Below are 18,126 nucleotides of genomic sequence, written 5' to 3' on the forward strand. Positions count from 1 at the left end.
ATAAATGCATGGCATTCGTAAGTTCACGTTTGTTCCACGAAAATCCGATATTTTCTATAAAATAAGTTATGATTTGTTGTTGTATAAAATGGGTGTATTGAACCCGGAAAATCCTATATTTTCCTATAATTCAGAAGTAGTCTTAATGCTCCAAGACCATAAATTGTAAGTAAATATGCCATACTTAATTTGATAAAATATAGTTTTATTAGTAAATAAAACTATCTGAAGTTTGGTATTTTCATGTAAAAATAATTGTATTATTATTGTTTACGTAGAACATAATACCGTAAAAAGTCGTCTATCATGTGAGTTTTCATAACCGTACTAAGATGGGTTTGCCTGTAGCGACGTTCTTCAGGTGTCGAAATGTTATGATATTTGTCACCCATAACCTGCCGGTCGGGCTGTAGTGAACAGCCATGGTGCAGGATCATCAGTCCCGTATAGATATATACACACTTATCACGTTCTTTGGACAGAGACTCTGGTTATGAAACAAGACTTTATTGTATACCTTGATAGATACTAGGAAGACGAATAACTCACAAATTCCCAACGAGGTTACGTATTTTCGAAATGAATAAAGATATATCTGAAATGGTTAACCTTTTTAAGATGTTTATACAGACATAAAAATAAAGCATATATATATATATATATATATATATATATATATATATATATATATATATATATATATATATATATATATATATATATATATATAAACATATTTCATTCAGAAAGGGTAAGATAGTATCATAAGATGTTTTGCATGTTAATATTTTTAGATAATAGTTAGAACAACAAGAAAATTATACCAAAAGATTGATATTTTAACAGGATTTATCTGTGTGTTTACTTGTATTCCCCCCCCCCCCCCCCCCCCCCGTAAAAAATGTAGAAAGGATATGTAAAATAGGGGTATGAACTCACTTGGTAAGAGTGATGATTTGATGAAAAACGAGGCTTTACTTGGGAAGCACTTCGACTGGAAAGAGGTTACCTTCTCGAGAGTTTTGGGGCTACGGGATTTCGTCAGAGCTTGGATATGTCACCGGGGAGATGGGGTAGCTAGAAGAGCTTAAAAGTATGTAAAACTAGGAGAGAGGTTGTGAATTTGAAACCTAAACGTGGAAGACTCGCATCCTTTTCCTAGGGCTGGGACTCACCCTCGTACGCGCGGCGTTCCTGCGAAGAACGTTGGGCGTTCCGGAGCACAGGGCGCTCCTTTCGTACTTAGCGCGTTCGGTCAGGCATGACGCTCCATCGGATACCGAGCTTCAGACTTGACTGGCTGTGCAACTAGAGGGGCGATGCGGTCAATCTGAGCCCTTACATTGCGAACGGAGGGCGTTCGTTTCGGATAAGCCTCGAAGTGTGTGCCTAGATCTTTAAAAATCCGTAACTTTTGCATAAGAGCTCCGTTTTTTACGTTCTTTATATCCATGCGTAGGTGAGAATATAATTTACAACTTTTTTTTACACTCCGTTGGCTAGTTTTGATTTTATGTTTAATGTTATATTTTTAAAAGGTCGTGATAGGAAAAGTTCGTTAAAAATTCATAACTTTTTCATCCGGCGTCCGTTTTTGTCTATCCTTTTACCGTTGTACTACTATTGTCAAGATATTCGATTCTCATTTAGGTTGCATTGGCTAAAAACACTCGATCTTTATTTCATGTTTTTAGCTGTCTACTGCTATTCCGAAACTTAGAAAAATCATAACTTCCTCATACGAAGTCAGATATGGATGTTCTTTTTATGTATGTTTATAGTTTAACATATTCTACTACTTTCATATAGATACCTAAGGCTAAAAAGTATTTTATTGAAATTTCGCTTTTTACACTTAACAGTGTTTTACTGGTTTTGTCGCGGATCTTTGATTGGTCATAACTTCTTCATTATAACTCGGATTTTTAGTGTTCTATATATTTTTGAAAACCTTGCTACGATATCTATCACTTTATGCATCCCAATTGAGATTTTTGAACATTTCATTTTTGATACTATTTTTATTATTTCAAAAATGGGTTATAATACTTGACTTTAGATCGGTATATTGACCTAGAATATCGGGTTGTTACATTATCCCCCCGTTAGAGGGAATTTCGTCTTGAAATTATTTCTAAAAATAAGTATTTATTAAGTAGGGAAGAGATGAGGGTACTTTTGTTGCATCTGATCTTCTCGCTCCCAAGTGAATTCTGGTCCCCGTTTGGCATTCGAGCGAACCTTCACTATTGGTATGCGACTTTGCTTTGTACGTTTGACTTCCCTATCCATGATTTCAAAGGGTTCTTCCACAAAGTTAAGATTTTTGTTCAATTTGATCTCCTCAAGTAGAATTACAAGAGTTTCATCAAATAGACAATTTTTTAGATTTGACACGTGAAACACAGGATGTACGTTGTTAAGTTCGAGTGGTGGCTGGAGTCTATAAGCTACTGGACCAATCCTTGCAATAAATTCAAAGGGTCCAATGTGCCTTGGATTTAGTTTTCTGCGCTTTCCAAAGTGTATCATGCCCTTCTAGGGTGAGACCTTTAGTAGGACACGGTCACTAACCTAAAATTCCAAGGGTTTTCGTCTCTTGTATACGTAGCTCTTTTTCCTGTCTCGGGAGGATTTTAGTTGCTCACGGATTTGAAAAATCTTCTCAGTTATTTCCCTAATAATTTCCAGGCTAGTGAGAGTGCTATCAGGGACTAGACGTCTCGCCAACTGCATATCACCCACTTCTACCCAACAGAGGTGATCTGCACTTGCGGCCGTATAGGGCTTCAAATGGAGCAGTCTTGATGCTAGTGTGATAACTGTTGTTATATGAGAATTCAACTAATCATAAGTGGGTGTCCTATACATTACTAAAGTCTATTACACAAGCCCTTAACATGTCTTATAGGGCTTCAATAGTTCTTTCACTCTGTCCGTCAGTTTGAATGTGATAGGCTGTACTCTTGTCTAGCCTAGTTCCTAAGGATTTCTGTAGTGATTGCCAGAATCGTGAAGTGAATCTACTATCTCTGTCACAGATAATAGATATCGACACTCCGTGAAGTCGGACGATCTCCTTAATGTAAGTTCTTGTCAGTTTCTCCATCTTATTGGTCTCCTTGAGTGGTAGGAAGTGGGTAGACCTGGTTAATTTGTCAACGATCACCCATATGGTATCGTGGCGACCTTTTGTCTTGGGTAGTTTGATTATGAAATCCATGGTAATCTGCTCCCACTTACACTCAGGTATTTCGGGCTGTTGAAGTAGACCTGAGGGTTTTTGATTTTCTACCTTGATTTTAGCATAAGTTAGGCATTTGCTCATGTAGGTTGCAATTTCTGCTTTCATATTTGGCCACCAATAGAGTTGTTTGAGATCCAGATACATCTTATCTGAACTTGGATGTACGGAGTATCAAGTCTTGTGTGCTTCATTCATAACTACTTCTCTAAATCTACCAAACTTTGGTGTCCAGATTCGATTCATGAGATAACGAACTCGATCACTTTTGATTTCAAAACTCTTGTCCATTCCTATAAGTGCTTCACCTGTCATGTTTTATGGTTTCAAGAATTCTAGTTGAGCTTCCTTGATTTGTGTTGACAGGTGTGAATGGATTTTCATGGTTAGTGCTTTCACTCTTCAACCATAGTACTCCTTTCGACTTAGGGCATCCGCCACTACATTGACTTTTCCGGGGTGATAACGAATTTCACATTCGTAGTCATTGAGTAGTTCAACCCAACGTCATTGACTCATATTTAGCTCCTTCTGGTCGAATATATGTTGAAGGCTCTTGTGGTTCGTGAAGATGGTGCACTTTATACCGTATAGGTAGTACCTCCAAATTTTTAGAGCAAACACTACTGCTCCAAGCTCCAGGTTGTGGGTGGTGTAGTTTACCTCGTGAGTTTTTAATTTTCGTGATGTGTAAGCAATAACCTTCCCTCGTTTCATCAGCACACAACCCAACCCTTGATTGGATGCATCGCAGTATACTACGAAATCTTCTGTCCCTTCTGGAAGAGACAAAATGGGTGTGGTACACAGGGCTTGCTTCAGAGTTTGAAATGCAACATCTTGATTTTCTCCCCAATTAAAGGTTACGCCCATCTGAGTTAGGGTAGTAAGCGATATGGTGATACTGGAGAATTTTTTTTTTGAATCTGCGGTAATAACTAGCAAGGCCTAAAAATTAGCGAATTTCAGTTGGCGTTTTTGGTGCTGACCAATTCTTGATTTCTTGGATTTTGGAAAGGTCCACGTGAATTCCTTCTTCGCTGACCACGTGACCTAGGAAATCTACTTTCCCAATCCAAAACTCACACTTCGAGAACTTTGTTTATAGCTTTTCTGCTCATAGTTTCTCCAAGACTTGTGTAAGGTGTTGACCATGTTCTTCTTTACTCCTTGAATAAATGGGTATATCATCTATGAACACAATCACTAATTTCACCAAGATAGAGCAACATATCCGGTTCATTAAGTCCATGAGCACAACGAGTGCATTGGTTAGTCCGAAAGGCATCGTTACAAATTCGTAGTGACCGTATCTAGTTCGGAATGTCGTCTTAGGAATATCACTTTCCAGGACTTGTAGCTGGTGGTATTCGGATCTTAGATCGATCTTTGAAAAGTAATTTTCTCTCTGGAGTTGATCAAACAGAACGTCCATGCGCGACAAAGGATATCGATTCTTAAAGGCGAGTTTGTTTAGCTCGCGGTAGTCGATGCACATTCTGAAGGATTCATCTTTCTTCTTCACGAACAGGACTTGTGTTCCCCAAGGTGAGAAGCTTGGTCTGATAAATCCTTTGATGAGCAGTTCGTTTAGTTGACTGGATAATTCTTGAATCTCTACTGAGGCTAAACGATACGGTGCTTTGACTACGGGTGTGGCTCCAGGAATTAAGTCAATTCTAAATTCAACTTGTCTTGTAGGTGGTACTCTTGGAAGATCTTCGGGAAATATGTCGGGAAAGTTACAGACATCAGGAATGCTCTTGATGTCTTCTACTTCTCGCTTTACATCCACGATGTGTGCCAAGAATGCATGACATTCCTTGGGTAAATAATTTTGAGCTTTGACGCAAGAGATGATACGAAGATTTGTACTGGGTTTATGGCCATAAATAACGAGGGCTTCGCCATTTAGCAGATTAAGGCGAACAGCTTTTTCATAACACAAAATATCCACACGATGAGAACTCAACCAATCAATGCCTATGATAATGTCAAAACTTTTTATAGAAACCGACACGAGGTTGATTGAAAAAGAATTGTTGTTTAGTGCGAGGGTACAATTTAGGTATATTTCTTTAGCGCCCTTTCTTTTTCCGTTGGCCAATTCTACTATGAATGTTTCGTTTAATGATTGGGGTGTTTGTTTGAGTAGATTTTTAAACTTGTGACTCACGAAACTTCTCTCCACTCCACTATCAAATAGAGTGCATACATAAGAGTTATCGAGGAGAAACATACCCGTAACCACCGTGGGATCTGCAATGGCTTCCTCTTGTCCCATTGCGAAAACTCTGCCTACTCCACTAGCATTTCTATTATTTGTCTTCAGGCAGTCCCTTCTGAAGTGCTCCACTTCTCCACACTCGTAACAAGTACGACCCACTCCAACATTTGTGGTTGGAGCCGCCAGTTGGGTTGGTTCCTTGCAAAAATGGACAATATGCCCCTTTTTGTTGCGCCTCGTGCACTGCATTTCATGACAGGGTCCGTGATGATGATAGTTGCATTTACTGTGCTTTGGCAGATTTTCAGAATACGACTTCGTTGGTGCTGGGGTGGTTAGGATAGTAACAGTGTGAGTTGTCACTATTTGTTGTCTCTTTGGGTTTTCTTGTGTTGTTTGCCCATTCCTTTTTTTCCACAGTTTCCATCATTTCTCATTCTCTTGTGGTCGATCAGGAGTAATTACGATTGTGCCCTGGCGAACCCCATGGTCAAGCAGTCATTGAGCCAAGCGCTCCGCGCTATCAAACGTGATCAGGTTAGATGCTAGGACATGTCCTTGGATCTGGGGTGAAAATCCACATATATAGCTCTCCACCTTCTTCAGTTCCAGACTCACCATCCCTGGGCACAAAGCAGCTTGATCATTGAACCTGGCCGTGTAAGCGGCTAGACCAGATCCAGTCATTTTCAGGTTCCACAACTCTTCCTCTAACTTTTGAATTTCGCCCCTTGGGCAATATTCCTCCAACATTAGGATTTTTAGATCTTCCTAACTCATGTCATTAGCAACTGGGAGAGATACAACTTTCACATGGCCCTTCCACCAAGTGAGGGCTCAATCGGAGAAAGTACAAGCAGTGAATTTGACTTTACTTGCTTCCGGACATACGTAGATTTCAAAGACCGTTTCGGTCTTCTCGAACCACTACATAAGTGCAATGACTCCTCCGATTCCATTAAAAGTTTTTGGTTTTGCATTTGTAAAATCCTTGTATGTGTATTCTTTGGAATGACCATGACCAGTTCCTTGGTTTAAGTGGTTAGTACTACTTCGGGCTCCACCAGCGCCATTAGTGTTTATCTTTGTCAAAGCAGTTGCTACTGTTGCAGTTATAGTAGCTTGTACCATAATGGGGTCATATTGTGGAGGTGGTGGTGGTGTTGTCGGTGTTGCATTGTTGACGCGTCTACCAGATCTACGAGGAGGCATCTTTCTACCAAAGAATTAACAATGAAAGACAATAAGTCTTTGATGATTGAAAATCGAGCGTTAACAAGTTAACTAATTTGGGTACTTCATGTATTAAGATTCGACTTAAAAAGTGATTTGTGTTCGATTCATAATAATAGTTTATATAATAAAAGATAAACTTATGAATTTTGAGTGATATGAAATGAAGTATAATGCAAAGCAAATACTTTAATACATATATATATATATATATATATATATATATATATATATATATATATATATATATATATATATATATTGGATACATCATGATGTTGGAAAAATTGGACATTTCTAAAGGTCTACAGTACACAAAGTTAATGAAAGTAAAACATTTAGTCGAAGTCCTAGTCTATAACAAAATTGGAAGTAATGTAAGTACTACTTGTGATGCATACTGCTCCGAGTACTAGACTCTGCTTCTTGGTGTTTGGTTCTCATTAACTTCCTTTCCAGGATAGTTTGATTCTCCCTCAATTCTGTTATTTCAGTCACGACAACATCCATTTGGCGTTGTAGTGCCTCGGTGTGGGTTCGGGTTTCATCATGAACTTCGTCCAGGCAAAGAATGTCTACCCTATTGATTTGTGCCTTTGCATTGGCTTCCAGGATCCGTTTTATCGAAACGCTTGCTTGATCCGTCTGGCGATCAATGCAGTGAACTATGATAGGGAGAGCCCTATCGCCTGAACTTCCGTTACTAACATTGTAAAAGTCTCGGCACATCCTATATGGAGGGTGCACGCCTTGTTGTCGACTCCAGTGATGTATGATATTAGCAAAAACTGGCGTCGGTCCTTGAAAACCTCTCTTGATTGGAGGAGGTGGGATGGCTAGTGGGTGATTATACACTTCGGGTTATGTGTTAGTACCCTCTGAATCTTCATCTTTGTCTTCTTCCATCGGTTCCTCTTCTTCTTCCTCTTCCTCCACAATTTCTTCTAGATCCTCTTCCGGATCCTCCTCTAACCATCCTCCATTTCCTTGGTTCAGGAAGTAAGGGTCCCCTAGTAAATGAAGTCTGGTTATTATGTCTGTACGAGAATAAGGATATGAGAATTGTATGAAAATCTAAATCATATAAAATTTAAATATCGAAGTCGAACTATTGTATTTATAACATCATAAAATACTCTTATAGTATTTTAAATTTTATGTTTGATTCTAAAGTTTATAAGTTTGTTAAGTTTTAGACTTGTTGTCCACTGCAACTATTCCCTGGCATATGTTAGTCGGCTCTCATATAAACATAGTTGATAAGGCTATATTCATCCAAGTGCCGATTACATATTCCAAGACATACTTGTAGTGCACCACTTATCTATAATACTTATATATTGTTTTCATTACGACACTGTTCCTATTATATGATGTATGCATGTATACTTTTATAAAAAATATATTTTAAAAAAAGTGTATCTCTTAATTAGAGTGTTTTTGCCTAGTTGTATTTATAGTTGTATATCAAATATGGTTTGATGTACTTAGTTCACTATAAACAATGCTCTAATACCAATCTGTCACACCTACAAACCTGAACGGCGGAAACATTCGGGGGCAGAGGACGTCATGTACAGTATCATAACAATTGAATACTGAAGAAAGTACACGTAACCATCATATACATAACTGAAAAGTTTACATGATTATATGTATTACATGTTTTAAAAGTCAATTACATTATGATATCCAAAAGATTTTATTAACGCCTGAGCATCAATCTTTAAAAGTGGTTGATAACATGATTTAACGATTCCCTGAGAATACAAGTTATTTGAAAAGAACAAGCGTCAACAATTAAGTTGGTGAGTTCATAAGTAGTTATTTGACTTGGTAAGAGTGATGATTTTATGAAAAACGAGTGATGATTTTATGAAAAAAGATGGTTAGAGGTATGAAGTCACTTGGTAAGAGTGATGATTTTATGAAAAACGAGGCTTTACTCGGACAACACTTCGACTGGAAAGAGGTTAGCTTCTCGAGAGTTTCGGAGCTTTGGGCTTTCGTCAGAGCTTGGATATGTTAGTAGGGCGTCGAGGTAGTTAGAAGAACTTAAAAGTATGTAAAAATAGGAGAGAGGTTGTGAATTTGCAACCTAAACCCGGAAGCCTCTCATCCTTTTTATAGGGTTGGGACTGAACCTCGTACGCAGGGCGTTCCTGCGAAGAACGTTGGGCGTTTCGTAGCGCAGGGCGCTCCCTTCGTATGCAGTGCGTTCGGTCAGGCGTGACGCTCCATCGGATATCGAGCTTCGGACGTGACTGGCTATGTGACTAAAGGGTCGACGTGGTCAATCCGAGGCCCTCCATTGCGAACATAGGGTGTTCACTTCGGATAAGCCTCGAAGTGTGTGCCAAGATCTTTAAATATCCGTAACTTTCGCATACGAGCTCCGTTTTTGACGTGCTTTATATCCATGCATAGGTGAGAATATACTCTACAACTTTTGTTTAGACTCCGTCGGGTAATATTGATTAATGTTATATTTTTAAAAGGACGGGACAGTAAAAGTCCGTTAAAAATTCATAACTTCTTCATCCGATGTCCGTTTTCGTCTGTCTTTTTACTGTTGTACTACTATTGTCGAGATTTTCGATTCTCGTTTAGGTTGCGTCGGCTAAAAATCACTCGATCTTTATTTCGAGTTTTTAGCTATCTACTACTATTCCGAAACTTAGAAAAATCATAACCTCCTCATACGATGTCAGATTTGAACGTTCTTTTTTTGTATGTTTACGGTTTAACGTATTCTACGACTTTCATTTAGATACCTAAACCTAAGAAGTATTTTATTAAAATTTCGTTTTTTACACTTAATAGTGTTTTACCGGTTTTGTTACGGATCTTCGATTGATCATAACTTCTTTGTTATAACTCGGATTTTAGTGTTTTTTATATTTTTGAAAACCTTGCTACGATATCTAGCTATCACTTTATGCATCCCAATTGAGATTTTTGAACATTTCATTTTTGACACTATTTTTATTATTTCAAAAATAGGTTACTATACTTGACTTTAGATCATTACGTTGACTTAAAATATCAGGTTGTTACACGTTTTCACAAAGTTTTTTAAAACACAAAGGACTGAAAAGGAAACTACATGACAATGGGTGTTATAGAGGCAATGAATGTTGATAAGGTGAGGGCTTAGGGGACTTAATGTGTTTAAATATGCTGCAAACTGACTAACGTGCATGCACATGGGCACACCCAATGTACCAGAAGAATACCCTACCTCATGCATGTGATAGAGTACGCCCATCGTATTAGGGTCCAAAAGTCCATATGAATGGATTCAACTAATTAACATTTACTTGACATATCGGGCGTCACAAACCATTCCGTGACATCTTCCCGATACCAAGTATAAAAAATTCACAAAGAAATAATATTTTCAACAATAATACACTACATGTCCCACATACATATTACGGTAATGTAATTATATCAAAGATACTCTACCTTTTTTTACCATATATCTTCATTAATATTCCCTATAGATCTTTCCACTATCATTACTTGTAATTCTATTTATCAGGCTTCAAAAACATGAGTCTAGTATAAAAAACAAAAAGTACTTCAGTCATTTCATATAGACGAGTGACCCAAACTGCAACAACGCCCATATTTATGGATGCTTGTGATAAAAATAATTTTTGACAAAAACGATAATATTTTAACAACAAGGACCATCGTGTAATTTACTCTAGAAAATCTAATATCAAACTAAATAACGAAATATCGTGAAAAAAAAAAACCCAAAATCCTGTCTCACCTCGCTGTCTGCCTTCCATCCTCGTTGACTCGCTGCATAACAGCCAACTTCGCGCTGTTCGCTCTGGATTTTCACTCGAAGTCCTTTTCGATGGCGTCGCTGTTGAATTGTCTGCTATTCTCGCTGCTTCAGGTGTCCCTGTAGCGCTGTAGGCTGTAGACAGGTAACTGTTAATGAACATTCTTTCAAGTTAGTTTCACATGTTAGACACTTATGTCTTATTAATCAAAAATCACATCATAATCATTTGTTTTTACATTAATTAGGGATTGAAACTTCGATTATTTCCGTTGGGATAGGGCAGAGTTCAAAACTTACTTCCGTAATTCATATATATCTTCCAACTGACAACACAATGATTGTAATATTGCTCTTTTCGATGTTATATCCTATGATCATAATTAGGATTCTGCTAGGACAGAGGCTAGATCCGAAATCATTAAGTAAGGCTTCCTTTATTAGCTATAAAATTGTTAAAGAATTTCTTTGTAAATTTAACATCTAGGAAAACTCAGTCTAGATGAACAGGGGTTTGGTTAACTTAAATTGTTGTTACAGGGGAGTATGTATGGGATCCTAAGGTTGAGGCAGAAGTGAGGAAAGTGTCGGGTAAAAAAAGCTTCAGATCTTATTGGGAAGGGTGAAAGGTCCTCAACCCATAACTCATAATGGTTGTTCTCCATGAAATTTCAGGAGCTTCATCTTCTTCATCAACTCATGGTCATAGATATGACATATTTTTAAGTTTTAGAGGTGTTGATACTCGTAATAGTTTCACTAATCACCTTTATAATGCCCTTATGCATGCCAACATCACTACCTTCTTGGATGATGAAGAGATTGAAACAGGGGAGGATCTGAAACCCGAATTGAAGAGTGCAATTAAATCATCTAGGGCATCTGTTATAGTGTTGTCTAGGAACTATGCTGCTTCCACATGGTGTCTTGATGAACTAGTGTTGATCCTTGACCAACGTAAGACATGCAACCATCTTGTTGTACCGATCTTTTATCATGTGGAGCCCACCGATGTTAGGAAAGCAGAAAGTAGGTTTGGAGATGCAATGGATAAGTACAGACAAAAGATGGAGGTAGAGAGAGATGAAAATAAAAAATGTCAATGGGCTCAAAAGATTGACCGATGGAATAAGGCACTTATAGAAGTTGCTGATTTAAAAGGGAAGGATGCAAATGGAAGGTAACCACTTTCTAACCCATATTTCCTTACTCCTTTTATATTGATAAATTAGTGCATGAAATTCGATAGCATCTTTTCCTCATGCATATCAATACCTTTCTTCACAATCTTTAAACAGACATTTTTTATGTATTCTAAATTTGGATTAATCATTTAGAATTTTTTTGAAGTTGAATCTAATTTTTGCAGTTATGTGATTTTTGTAAATTAATTCAAATAATTAGGGTATCCATTCTGCTAATTTTAACCCGTATGCATTTATTATTTTATTTCATTTAGATAATCCATTTTAATGATTTTTATATGCTTTTAATTGATAAACCAAATTTTGAATGCTTGTATTTTTTTCTTTACTATTTTTATATCATTTTATCTTCAAATCATATCATATGTATTATGATAAATAAGTTTTCTTGTAAGTAATAAAGGTTAAGTTATTACTATTGACCGACATTTTGTTATGATTCGTGCAATACTACATTGATATTTAACTTAGGTGATTTTGTAAAAACACAGTGCAATTTTGGCGCCCCATTAAAGAAATCTTGTATTACATTGGTGGCTATGGTCTTATTTGGATGATAATTATGACCTTGCACATTATAGGCTTATATGGTTAGAAGTGCAAATATGATAATCATTATGATGTTAAAAACTTAACAAAAGAATAGTTTAATATGCTATGATTTTGATTTGGATAAATAAAAAAAAAAAAAAAAAATCTCCAACATGGCATTATGTTACTTTTTTGGATTATGTCTTTTAGTTCTTACTAAAATCAAATTCCAGGCTAGAGGTGGAGCTTATTGATGAAATTGTAAACGACATCTTCCGTAAATTACAAATACCCTCAAGATTTCCACTACCACAAGTCATTGGGATGGACGATTCCATTAAATTCGTCACGTCATGGTTGAAAGATGCATCATCACATACAACAGAGATACTCACTATTCTGGGAATTGGAGGGATCGGGAAGACATCTTTAGCCAAATATGTCTATGCGTTACATTTTCATGAATTTAATACAAGCAGTTTCATTGAAAATATCACTGGGAGATGTGATGAAAAATCTAATGGAATGCTTGATGTACAAAAACAACTATATGATGACATTTTAAAACGAAGTTCAGTTCAAGTTCATGATGTTTCTACATACACCTCAATGATAGAAAATGCAGTTGCTCTTAAAAAAGTGTTTCTAGTTCTAGATGATATTGGTAGTCTTGACCAATTAGATGCGTTACTTGGATGCAAAGGTTTTCATCCAGGAACGAAAATCATAATAACAACGAAAAACTCATACTTCACAGAGAGTTGTGCAATATTCAAAAAGAATGTTAAACCTAAACATGTTCGGTACAAGCTTATAGGCTTATCTGAGATTGATTCACAAAAACTTTTGTGTTTTCATGCATTTATGTGCAACGATCCAAAGGCAGGTTATGAAGAGGTTTCAAAAAATCTCGTTAAGTACTGTGAAGGACATCCAATGGCCCTTAAAGTTTTGGGTAGGTCTCTACATAATCGCGATGTAACATATTGGGAGGGGTACATAAAAATGCTAAAGAAAGAAAATGATCACCCTGTAGTTAATGTATTGAGAATGAGCTTTGACTCTTTGCCATTCAAGAATGATAAGGAGTTGTTTAAGCATATTGCTTGTTTCTTTGTTGGAATGGATAGAGATGTTACCGAAACAATATTAAAGGCATGTGACATAGAGACAAGATCCGGGATCACGAATCTTATTGACAGATGTCTTCTTAGTTATAGATGGAATAATGAATTTAAAATCATCGAATTGACAATGCATCAGTTGGTTCAAGAGATGGGAAGATTCTTAATACGTGAAGAATCACCTGACGAGCCTGGGGAACGAAGTAGATTATGGTGTCATGAGGAAACATTCAAAGTGTTGAAACAAAAAAAGGTAATAGGTCATGTATACTTGTTCCAGTCATTATATATATATATATATATATATATATATATATATATATATATATATATATATATATATATATATATATCATTCTAAAATATTTCTCTATACCCTTTCTTTTTAGGGTACAAAAAATGTTCTAGGCCTCACCCTTGACATGAGAATGCTTGAGAAAGAAAAGTTACATGGATCACTTGAGTTGAAAACAGATGCATTGACTAAGATGGACAGATTAATGATGCTACAACTCAGTTTTGTGCAAATTACCGACTCTTACAAGAATTTTCCAGAAGAATTAAGATGGTTGTGTATGCATGGGTTCCCTTTGAAGTCTATACCTTCAGATTTACAAACGGAGAATCTAGTTGCTCTTGACCTGTCGTATAGCAATATTGAATCATTTGGCATTTGTTATATCTATCCACAACGACTTCCTAAGAGACCAAAGGTGACTTATCCGCATTTATTACTCTTCTATGTCAAGTTGATAAATTCACTACTATTCTAACTTTTCTCAATTTCAGCAATGGATTGGATCGTGCTTAAAAGACAAAAGGTTGCTTGGATCGTTGAAGATTCTTAATTTAAGTTTCTGTGAACAACTTCGTAGTCTTGGTGGCTTTGACCACCTCCCTATACTTGAGAAGTTAATACTTAGAGGTTGTATTGGTTTGCTTGATGTTTGTGAATCAATTGAGCAATGTCTGGAACTTGTTTTTGTTGATCTGAGTTGCTGCAGCAAGCTTCAAAAACTTCCAAACATGTTAAAGAAGGTTAAAACACTTTTGCTAGACGGTTGTAATCTCAGTGAATCTCAAATAGGGATTAGAGATATAGACACAATAACGTGTTCATCTTCCGTTCCGTCAACCGTGCCAGAAGCTATACCAAGTTATTCAAAGTTCTTTACAATCTATTTACCGACATCTTTAGGATGCTTGTCACTTCAAAATAACAATTTGTCCACCGAATCCTTTCCCATGGACTTTAGTTGCATGCCAATGTTAAAGTTATTATGTTTGGATGAGAATCCTATAGTTTCCCTTCCCAATTGTGTGAGAAACCTTCCTAGGCTTCAAATACTTACAATGCATAACTGTAATATGCTGACGTCAGTCGAGCATCCTCCACATACACTCACACATTTGAGCCTCTATTCTAGTAAGCCTATGCTGCAAAAAGTTGTATTTGATCCTGAAATGTCCCCACTTCAGCTGCTCTCAATAGACTGGGATATGCTAGCACCTTCACCGTTTGAAATTCAAGGCATTGTGAAAATCGAACCAATGGCAGGTGTTGAGGAAAAGGTATTACATAGTTTGGGCTGGACCAAGCCAGAATTCCTTAATGAAAGGCGTGTGTTAACTGGGACACTCTTGCGAAAAGTGGAAAAAACTGAAATCCAGGTTTTTTTAGATAATTATCTATCCTTATGTGAATATATATATATATATATATATATATATATATATATATATATATATATAGTATTAATGTATCAATTAGTGAATGTGGTTTTACTTTGGCAGATGTATTATGAATTTGGAATATTCAGCACAATTTATGGAGGCCAAGAGATGCCGAATTGGATTACAGATAGAAACATGGGGTCATCAATATCATTTACCATTCCATCATCTCCTAACAACCTCACAGGATTGAATTTCTGCTATGTGTTAACATATCCATCTCTAGGTGTAGAGAATGTATTCATTTTTTCGCCATTGATCATAATTAGTAATATGACAAAGAACCTCACTTGGATATACCACCATTACATTGACAGTGTACTTGATGACAATGGAAAGTGCTTGACATTTTTAAGCCATTGGATGTTTGGGATGAATGAGATGGAATGTGGTGATCATGTTACTATTATTATCTCGAGGGAGAGACTAGATGGTTTTGCTTATACAAAGGAGTGTGGGGTGAGTTTTGTGTATGATGATGTAGAAGAAGAAGATGAAGATGTGTTGGGTTATTACAAGTCATGGAATCACATCATTGGTGGAGATCTCACTGCATTTCAATTAACAACCGGAGAATACATCCTAAACAGCAATCTAATTATGTTGCCTTACTTTGTCAAATATGATTATTTGCATAGAAAAGGTGCCCACTTTAAAGGTAAATTGTCATTCTTATGTATTGCTTTTTACTTAAAGCTGATAAGTATATGGTAGTGTTTTTAGTGATACATATTTCAAGTTTTGATTTTATGCAATCATTCTGAAATCTTTTATCTATTTGTTTTCAGTAGACGAGCGAGTGCAGTTCAGAGCTCTCTCTCAAAGAAAGTCTGGCATACCGGAGGATGGCCCTTAAGCTACTTTTATATCCAGAAAACTAACTGTTACAAGCTCATTTCCAATATGTATCCTGTGAGTTTTGTTTTTATATATTTTTAATGACAATTGGGGTACTTTTTGTTTTATTATCCAAGAGAGTTGGATATTCAAAAATTCATGATCAAAAGTAATCCAATACATCTCTGTATGCTCAAAGTTAATAGGCATTTTCTGCTTTATCTTGTTATAGTTTCTCATTTTCTGATCTCATTTCTTCTAATTACAACGCCATGTTTTTTTATTAAGACATTATACTTTGAAAATATACTAATTTTTATCATTGTATTTTTATCTCTCTCGTACAACATCATACTTTGAAGATTCTACCCTATTATGACACTGATAATTGCTTTGTATTTGATAACATTGGTGTAATAGGAAGAAATGAGAGTAGGATTTTGTGATAAACAAATTGGTGAAAGTATGTCTCTTTCTCTTCCTTTAACACTATTTTTCCTGAAAGTATCAGATAAGATGAGGAAAAAGGTGCATGTTTTGTATAATTCTATTGAAATGCTACCATATATAAAAACTTAACATCCACTTTTATCGCAACAAGGTGGGAAACATAACAAAAAAAAGACAACATAAGAAGAGGTTGCATGTGGGGCAATTCACTTGTTGGTATGTAAATTAATTAAGCTAACAATAAAGTTAAGGCTAAATGCAAGAAATAGCAAAATACTTTCATTTATTTGTGCATTATTGCATCCTACTTTTATTTTTTTCTATCACATCATACTATTTTCAATTCTAATCTTATAATGGCATTGTACTTAGAAAAATCTACCCAAGTATAGCTTGTAGTTTTGTTGGATCTCAATTGGGTAGATTTTTCAAAGTACAACGTTCAAAACGGTAAAATGTTTTAATAGGAAGAAATGAAAGTTTCTTTGTAATTTGGATGCCTTTGCTATATGTATATACACTGTATATGAAAAAAATGAATATACATGACAACGCTGTATAAGTTTATATACCCAAGCATTGAACTACGTCATTTTGGGAAAAAAAATTAAAGCGTTTTCTTTCTATTTTATGGAATGTAAAAATTAGAACCTCAGCTCCCTTTTTTAATGCACACCTCCGAGTCCTTTCTTTCTCACAACTCACATCCTCGGTGGAGAACACAACTCACATCCTCGGCGGAGAACAGAGAACGAAGAGCGACTCTCATCATCGACAGAGCCTCTGAGGAAATTTGATTAAAACCCTAGCTTACCTTTTCTTGATGTTTTATGTACTTGTTCATTGTCAAACCAACATTATCATTCAATTTTAGCAGAATCGAGAATGATTTCCACTATCGACGGGGCCTTCGAGAGAAATTGATGGTTGTGTACCCCTTTATTGGTTCAGTAGAGCATTATCAATGAGTAATGTTGATAATCGGTTTGTGTCTCAACCCACTTTACATCAAAGTTCTGATTTTGTAAGTTTTGAATTTTTATGATTTAATTTTGTTTTGGATCCCAAATGGATTTCCTTAGAAGTTGTTCGATTTTTCATAATCGATGTCATCCTTGATTCTTAATAGGTTTAATTCATCCGAGTATTTGGTCTTATTGATAAAAATTGGTAAATACTAAGGGTCATTTAAAGATGCCTTCAATGTGTTTGATGTAATGCCTACGAATAAGTTTCAATCTCAGATAAGGAATTTAAAGATAAGAAAGATGCATCCATGGATATAATTTCTGTTGGAGAAGAATGTTCAAGGAAAAAAGATATTGCTAAAACAACAGCTTCTCATGTTTGAGAGATTGACCGGAAAGAAAGAAAGTTGTGAAAATAGTGAATATGATGATAAAAGGAAGTTGTATAGCCTCATATATTTCGTCAATAATTCAGGAGATATCAATCTCTCCCAAAGAAGGCTAACGATATTTACAAGCCAATGGTGAGTTTTTTTTCCTTCTGTTTTATCAACTTAATTTGTTTTAAAGACTTCATTCTTATGATTTATAACTTTTGGGTAGTTCTTTTATAGTATGAAAATGATCAGGATGCAAGCCGTCGAGTGATTTGCTGATTGTTCAGATCATAGGAGACCTTGAAGGCCCTCTTGCTTGGGATGGAATGATACCTCATAGAAACTTAACTCTTTCTTTGGTGTATTTTTGTAGTTTTTTTAGCATAGTGTTTTGTTT

The 18,126-nt window shown here is 36.1% G+C and overlaps 1 protein-coding gene across 4 annotated transcripts; it reads left to right on the forward strand.

The window, feature by feature from the left end:
* Positions 1-10,479: 10,479 nt before the first annotated feature.
* Positions 10,480-16,065, forward strand: LOC145043862 (disease resistance protein RUN1-like). Of its 4 annotated transcripts, none has more exons than XM_078992638.1 (8): positions 10,480-10,648; positions 10,752-10,928; positions 11,044-11,683; positions 12,473-13,616; positions 13,753-14,076; positions 14,153-15,034; positions 15,158-15,755; positions 15,886-16,065. In XM_078992638.1, exons 3-8 carry the CDS (start codon positions 11,154-11,156, stop codon positions 15,951-15,953), a joined length of 3,546 nt encoding a protein of 1,181 aa, XP_078848764.1. In that variant the 5' UTR covers positions 10,480-10,648; positions 10,752-10,928; positions 11,044-11,153; the 3' UTR covers positions 15,954-16,065. The 4 variants fall into 4 exon arrangements, with proteins under 4 accessions (XP_078848764.1, XP_078848780.1, XP_078848772.1 ...); XM_078992654.1 differs by having other exon boundaries at positions 15,889-16,065; XM_078992646.1 differs by lacking the exon at positions 10,752-10,928.
* The last annotated feature ends 2,061 nt before the right edge of the window (positions 16,066-18,126 follow it).

This window comes from Lactuca saligna, chromosome 1 (assembly GCF_052625555.1).
Source record: "Lactuca saligna cultivar CGN05327 chromosome 1, ASM5262555v1, whole genome shotgun sequence".
In the NCBI taxonomy this organism is placed as follows: Eukaryota; Viridiplantae; Streptophyta; class Magnoliopsida; order Asterales; family Asteraceae; genus Lactuca; species Lactuca saligna.